This window comes from Phasianus colchicus, chromosome 15 (assembly GCF_987193195.1).
Source record: "Phasianus colchicus chromosome 15, bPhaCol1.hap1.1, whole genome shotgun sequence".
In the NCBI taxonomy this organism is placed as follows: Eukaryota; Metazoa; Chordata; class Aves; order Galliformes; family Phasianidae; genus Phasianus; species Phasianus colchicus.
Window position 1 is genome coordinate 1,523,520 of NC_143450.1, and position 8,206 is coordinate 1,531,725.

Genomic DNA, 8,206 nt, shown 5'->3' on the forward strand with positions numbered 1-8,206 from the left:
GTTTTATTTTGTTTTGTTTCTGCCAAGAACAGGAAAATAGCATTGGGTCTAGGCCAGAATTGTTTGGATTGAAAGCTGTGCAGCCTTGTTGGGAAAGAGGACTTTATTTGTCAAACAGGGCTTAATTTATTGTGTACCATGTGGAGGTTCACATTTTATATTGCTGAAAAGAGACAAATGATAAATAATTTGGAAATAGGCCAGAACACATTTCACATTTTCAATGTTCACATTTGTAATTTATGGCCTCAAAGAAACAAAAGCAATATGAAATGTACCTGACCAAAATACTCCATTAAGCAGAAATGAAAGCTGGTTCATATTAATGTATTTAGTATGAAAGGGCTTCTTAGGACATTTCCATTGCCAACAACAAACATTAAAAATAAATCTGAAGCTGAGAGTTAAGGTCATAGGAAACATACAGAACAGCTTCAGCTCACCAAAATGAAATAGAGGAACCTCTGCATTAATAATATCTTTTAAAAAAAAAAATTATATTTGAGACTCAAGAGATTAAGTTAAGGTCACTAAAAGTACTTCTGCAGTTCCTGGAAAGAACATAAACTCAAAGTTAAAGGTTCTTCATCATCAAAGGCAGTCTGAGGGCAAAATGAAGAAGCTCTTCTAAATCTTGATCCAACATCATGTTGTAAAAGCAGCCATATAAACTCTTTTAAAAAGATTCCCTGTGATAAAACTGTTACATAGGTAAAGTCAGAGACAATGCTGATGTGTACAGATTTGTTTGGCTCTGTAACGTGGAAATACTGTGTAAGTATGAAAAAGGTGAAGAGGAATAATCTTGCCAAAAGTACTTGTTTTGCTGCCAGGCCGGAAAGAAGCTATCAGGCAGCAAAATGTGTCCCTTAGCTTTTGAATCAGGAAAGCCTTCTGTATGCAAACAACACATGTTCTACCTCACAACACAGAAAACTGTGTGAACACCATTACCATCCCTTCTTCCCACTGGAGGTCTTGGTCTGTTTAGCTGGGCAACTCCAATGCAGGGTGCAGTGAAGAGACTTCATGAGATCCACAGGATTAGCAGTGTTTGTGTGTTACTGCAAGAATTTGTGTGTGGCTACGAGTGTTACAAGCATGGCAGGTTAATACCATGCTTTTAGGGTATAGATAAGAACAGTTTCATCAGATCTGATGGTTTTAGGATCAATGCATAAGCACTGAGCTTTCACCTGACCAGAATCCCTCAAGTACTTAAAGTGATACACTAAAGTGAATATGTTGTAACTACCCAATTTGGGAACTGTATAAACTACAGATACTTTTCAGAGTGTGAGAAGACACAAAACAGCAAGGTTTTAAGGTTTTCCATTATGTCAGAGTGTCTCATTATACTGGAAAATTGTCTTTGCTGAGGCATTGTGCATGAAGGTTTCCATCTTGCTGGCTTCAATCATGGCAAAATCATGGAAGGAAAATGAAGAACTTACCACATAGCGTGAGGCTAAATCTGGGGACAGATCTTATATTTGCGTGTATAAAATGTTGTGATCTACCATGTAGCAACGTTGATTCAAGAAAACAAGAGATGGTCACCAGGCTGATTTTTTTCCCAGCCTTTCTGTTGTGACATCGCAATAGGAAAAAAGGAACTTAGTAGTGAGAAGTTTCTCAATTTGAGGACTCACTGCAGTATTATTTACTTCCAGACCATTTTTGACAGCTCACCACAAATTTGGCACTAGTCCTTTCTGATTTCCCCCTTTACATATAAATGAATAGGTTAGAAGAGCTTTCTATCTCTCTTACAAGAGTCACCACATTTCCTGGCAGAAGAGCAGATGGGTAGAACCTTAGCTTGAGTAACACAATGAATATTTCTGAGGTCAGGTTCTATATCCTGATTGTAGGAGTCCTGTGTCACACGTGTCCAGGCAATCACTACACCCATGTTTTTTGCTCCAGGGCCCTGTGTGCTGATCATACTGCAATGCATACATACCAACTCAATCTCTCTATTGAGAATCCTTAATGCAACTGATGGGATGTTTTTCTGTGGTACTCAGCATGGATGATATCCATAAGTTTGACTCCCCCTGCCCTGGACACTCCTCTAACACAATCCCAAAAAGTTTAGCACCCTCAAACACCCCTGTTGCTATGCAGCACTGATGCTGGGGTATCACATTATAGAACACGCCAGTGGGCTGTTTCACAGCAATCTCTTATTCTGAGCACTTCAAATTCAGAAATACAGAATACAGAGAACAATACTCTGGCACAACAGGGAATTCAGAGCACATACCAAGCGGTATGTGAGGTCAATCTGGCACTGAACAGCTGGAACATGGACCAGTCAGTAATACCCATAAGCAGCTAGACCACCAAGACTCAGAACAGGCATAGGCTAAAGCCACAAACTTCATTTATGAGGCTAAATACTCACTGAATCCTTGTATGTCATGATGTTTTGAGCTTTTCTTGCTGTTTCTTGACTTTTTCAGAACCTGAGGCAGGAGAGGTGTCACCCCCAGTGGGAGCTGGTGTGAACAGCAACAGCTGGACCTTTAAATTTGGACCCGGCAATTCGAAACAAGGTGGTCCTGGTGAGTTGCCAGACAAATTCATTATCCCAGGATCTCCTGCAATCATCTCCATCCGGCAGGAGCCACCAAACAGCCAAATTGACAAAAGTGACTTCATAACCTTTGGCAAGAAGGAAGAGACCAAGAAAAAGAAGAAAAAGAAGAAGGGAAACAAGACTCAGGAGAAAAAAGAAAAGGGCAACAGCACCACTGAGAACAGTGACCAGTGAGGGGTTTATAATGAAAGAACCCCCTTAGCCAGTTTTTGTAATAATGGCAGATTTCTCCTATGTAGCAACTCCCAGTTTCTTCCTCCTGTTAACAAATTTCCTGTATGTACAGACTTCAGAAAATCCGCAGGAAATTCATGGTGTCTGTCTAAATTGCTTAACAGGTTTTGTCTTAAAAAGCTTTATTAAGTCTGGTGTTAACTCTTTTTCTCCACTCTGGCTTGTTTTCAGAATCTAAAAAGCAGACACAAGTTTCCTTTCTCCTACGCCGAAAAGGAGAATCTTCACAGTACAGCCAGTGAGAGGTTGGACTCTCTGCACTGTGGTTCCTGTGCTCCTGTCTTGATGACACTTACTTACAGGACAGGTTTAAAAGTTTTAATATTGTGCACCCTCTATCTGATTGGAAATCTTTGTGTGCAGATGTCAGCTAGGTGATAAGAAATCAGGTTATAAGATGCAAGAAGAGCTGGTAAATACGCAACAAAGGAAACACCTAATGAACATACGTGTTCAGAGATGTTCAGGCTGGGGAGGAAATGTCTGAAAGGTGACCAGACATTTCAGACTTTGAGAAGTCACTGTGTGGGAATACTGAGTCTTATACATGACGTATTGTACACACTCCTACAAAGACAACCTCACATTTACAGCTCTTTAAGATACCGTAAATGTTATCTTTTTACCAAGCAAGCCATTGGGAACTTGTCCCTAGAAGCCCTGCATTACCCCAGCAAGGCCCTAATGCTGTAGGGAGGGCTGGGCTGACATCCGGGTATGTGACTGACTGTGATGCTCTGTGTCCCTGTTGCCACTCTTTGATTATTTTGCACATTTTGTCTCTGAAAAGGTCAGAGTTTTTCCACGACACTTATGCAAAAGAGAGAAAAAAGAAATGTTAACTATGCTATTTGTTATCTGAGATATTTATTTATAAAGAAATATAGCTGTAAATGTTATAGAAATATGATGCCCTTTAACCCAAACAGAAGTCAATCTAGAGCCATTATAAATTAAAATTGCTGCTACTAAAGTGCTTTAGAAAAATTGCCTGAGACATCTGTATTATATCGGCCACTTGCCAATAACAGCTTTATTCTGTCGGGTCACTTGGGGGCTGCCTCTTGCATGTTATTAATGAATACAAGAATTTAATTTTTTTGCATTAATCTGCACTTTGAATACACCTTTGCAAATAAACTGTCCTAATATGAAGAAGCAGAAGCGAACTCCTCACGCAAATGGATTTACTAACCTGCTAGTTCTGTGCAGTACCTTGGTGTTACCTCCTACACACCCTTTTCTGACTTTAATTTTACTTTTTCTATGAGATTATGAATTTCTGACCCTATTAACACTTATTATGTAAAATTCAAGTACTGTATGTATGCTGTATGCTCTTATAAGAATCCTGAAATATTTATTCTGTGCTTGTGTATGTGAATGTCAATGCAACTATTATTAGAGTGGACTTTAAGCTTTACCGTTGAATGTAAATTCATTATTTCTTTTTTTGTACACTTGTGAAAAAGTGGAGTAGTGTTAATTTTTTAAGCCACTGTTGATTATCAGTTGTTCTTTCTTTTGTGTATGAAACACAAGTAAAATATCTTTCTTAAATCAACCCATGCATGCATTCTGAGATTTATTGAAGCTAAAGCTCTGTGAATTACTAAACCTATAATTGGAGTGCTAGACGTGATTGAAGATGCTGGTATAAAACCAATACATGTATTTTTAAAAAGAATAGAGCTGATGAGGGAATTCCAAGGAGTTTTCTACATTACTGTACCTTCACAGAATAAAGCTCAAGTGTTGTACTAATTGGAACTGTGTAAGAAACTACATAGCTCTCACATTTCTGGCAGTTGCTCTAATCTAGGATCAAAAAGGACAACTGGATTTCTTGAGACATGTCCTGGATGGTTGACATTTCCAAACTGCTGACAGTTCAGAGGCAGGTCAGTCAGTATTCATTTGAGAAACCTGATGCAAGTCTTAAATCATCACAGAAGATAAAGCTCTAATAAAAGAATGGATCTCTCAAAGTGCAAACCACCGAGAGCCTCAAATGGTCTATTCAGTTTTCCTTTGCTACCAGTCTTGTTTTGCTGGCAATAAAAGCGATGCCACTTGATTCAGTTTCAAAGTCTAGCCTAGAGGAACAAGCTTAAGGTTTGGGGAGGGAATTGTTCTTTTCTTTGGCCTTGCAAATGTGCTGTTCTTACGCATCTAGACAAACTATGGCTTGCAGGTCACAGTCAGGGTAACGCATTCAGCTGGGAGTTAGAAGTTACTGTTTGAATATCACACAAGAGAGGATCAGAGGTGGCCAAGATCAACAAGAATCAAGAAATTAAAATTTGTTTTATCCTCTTACTGACAATAAAGTCAGGAAACCCAGCTCATTAGCAAAGAACTTGCAATTTGGGGATTTTTTTTTTTTACCACTTGATCAATTTACTCCTCTCAGAATTCATGTATGCCTGTGAGCATATTGTCATTGAGAAATTTGTTTGTATGAATACTAGATTGGTGGACAAAACCACAGGGCTTTTAAAATTATTAAAGCTGAGTTATGTTACTTCTTAATTACATTCCATTGTTGAGAAGATACCTCATTTTACCCTGGGCTTCTAAAGTACAGTCTTGTGCCATTTATTGCTACTCAGGATTTGGGTCATAGAACATCAGAGGGTGGAGTTCCAATTAAAATTTTCCAGTGATCTTACTAAGGGGAAGAACATAGAACTCAAAATACATTTCCCAAAATTCATACCTAAAAATCCACTCTGGGATTAATTGCAGTCAGCTTTGACATCCTTTTAGGGTCATCTTTAATTTCTCCTTTCCCTTCATTCACTTGATTTGCTTTAAAGACTGCTTCCATTTTTAGAAAGAGTCATTGTGTTGTTAATTGACTTTCACCCCAAGAGAAATGTGAGTAAGCTACCTTTGTAGACCAGTGCTTATTAGTACATGACGCAGTGACCACAGTTGATGTAATTCATGTTGGATAGTCAAAACTTAGATACACCTATTCTGGGTCTTGGAGACCTCAAGGTTCCAATAAATACCATTTCCTCCAGGAGACCTCATCTTATTATCTCCCTAATCAATGTGCAACATATTTAGGTACAATGAAGCTGGATTCTTCCAGTTTCTTTCCACCAAACACTTCATTTAGAGCTTTCTGTCTTTCTAAAAATCACCTGTTCTCAAATTGTAATTGCATTCTTAAAATGTAAAGACAATCACTGCCTTTCTTTTGCACAGTTGACCTTGGTTATCTTAGTGCAGATCCTCACTAAGCTTGTTTTAACACCTGCGTGCAATCTTTCTTCTTTCGTCCCATTCTCCCCTACCTGTAGTTTATGGAGCCCATAAGCTACAGGCATTCATGAAGATGTTCAACTATTAGCCTAATTTGAGTCCCAAAGAAGGAATGGGTTCCTCACATCACTAAGCTGCTGCTTAGTAATTTGAGAATTACTATCTGTTCCTTGACACAGATATCCTTTATAAGATGGTGCCATGAGTCCCACACTCTTAAAGCTCTTGCAGGTTTAGAGTTATGACTTAGATTGAAATTTTGGCTACACTGAAGTCCTTTGGTTTCCTCCTCCAAATGTCTTTGAAGGAGAAATGTATGAACAGTATTTTGATATCATCACATAAAAGTTAATCTGCACAAAGCAATTGGAAAGGACATGCAATGTGTAACAAGTTGTGTGTACGAAGGGCATGATAAGGTATGTGTTAGGCTCTTCATGGTGCTTGAACAAACTTGAGTGGCTGACTTAATGCTCACATAACTGAACATGTTAAAAATATAAAGATCAGCTGTAACAAAAATACATGCTGTGATAATGACCTTGTGCTGCTTAAGCACATATTAGAAAATCAATATCACTAACATATGAATTGTTTCTTCCATTAGCTTTTAGTATGAGGTTGCTGTGTTCTCTAGAGTTTCTTCTCTGTCACCTCCATTCCTCTCTAATGGACAACACTCTCCTGCACTTGCAGATATATATGCATACACACACACATATGTGCATACACGTATATAATACATATAAAAATCCAAGACCTGCTTATGTTGCTATACAGGATGTTGCCACATTGACTTTCAGTAGTAATACTACTTAGGAAATCTCTGTTTGAATCTGATAATTCACAGTGATGTATTAGGGTGACATTACATACTTCTGTCTTCTCCAGATGCTTTTGCCTGGATTACAGAAATAACGAGAGGAGTCCTTCTGCATGCAGTAGCACATCATTGTTTCTGCCACACTGGAAGGAGCTGACTTTACCCTGCACCTTGGGTTTCCTTTCATATCCCAGCAGCGTTTAATGCAATCACTCTGACATTGAGGTTTTAACATCAAAAGATGACAGAGATATAGCAAAGTAGGTCTCTCTTGTTACTCATACAGCTTCTCACCTGTTAAATATGTTTGCCTGTTAGTAGTGCTAACAACTATATGGCTGTTGCAAAGACAACAAGTAACTCATCCACATTTTAGAATTGAAGTCAAGGGCATATTATAAAACAAACATGGTAGACTTGAAAAGCATATTTCAAAACCAAGATCCTGATAAAGAGCTGGAAGCGGTAAACTGGTCTTCATACCAGGGACAGCAGCCATAAACCTGCTGTCACTCCCACCATTCAAGTCATCTGTCTGACAACGTGAACTGCATGGGGGGGAGGTGAATGGGATATGGTGAAAAGACATCCCCATGTTGGGAAATATTACCCTACCATGATACCATTGCAATAAGACACACAAATCTTTGGATCACCTATTGGGCTTCTTGTTATATGAAGGGTAAAAGCCCCTACTACCAGTGTTCTGTTCCAGCAGGACTACCATCTGAATCTCCTACACGGTAGGAGATGTAAGACCTTGAAGGGCTGTCCTGTGGGCTCATCAGTGGGTACTGCAGTGAAGCACTGGGATAGGATAACAGTACAGCTGGCCCTAGCAGCCTTGTTCCATTTTCTGGTGGTATTGATGGAAGCTTCTGATGTTTTGGCAACATTTGGCATCAAAAAAGTTCTTGCTCATTAATTACTGGAAGCCTGACAAGACATACCAGTTATTACAGCACACTGGCCACAGACACCCTAGACTTTTAAACCTGCATTAGTTTTATGGTAAAGTAAATACTTCTTTTCTGGGACTCAAATTCCACTCAGTGCAGCTTCAGTGTGAAAAAATGTGTGCGTTGGTGGGGGGAAAACCAGATTGAAAGCTTACATGGATGCAACACTGTGCCCCAGTTAAGATCCTGTTGCATCAGAAACCTTAAGAGGATATGTATCACTCTCTACCCTGTAGAAGTTTCTTCAGAGTTAAAAGAACAGGAAGTTACTGATATGACTGAATTAAAGCTGTCTCCAAGCATCACAGAAAC

The 8,206-nt window shown here is 39.0% G+C and overlaps 1 protein-coding gene across 5 annotated transcripts in view; it reads left to right on the top strand.

Annotated features, from left to right (window-relative positions):
• LOC116237700 (protocadherin alpha-C2) overlaps nt 1–4,833 on the top strand; it is a 93,695-nt gene extending 88,862 nt beyond the window's left edge. For 4 of the 5 annotated variants that reach the window (XM_090151120.1, XM_090151119.1, XM_090151122.1 and 1 more), the window contains one exon: nt 2,469–3,002. In XM_090151120.1, the coding sequence (XP_090007246.1) occupies nt 2,469–2,779 (311 nt within the window). In that variant the 3' untranslated portion in view covers nt 2,780–3,002. The other variant, XM_090151121.1, reaches the window with a different exon arrangement.
• The last annotated feature ends 3,373 nt before the right edge of the window (nt 4,834–8,206 follow it).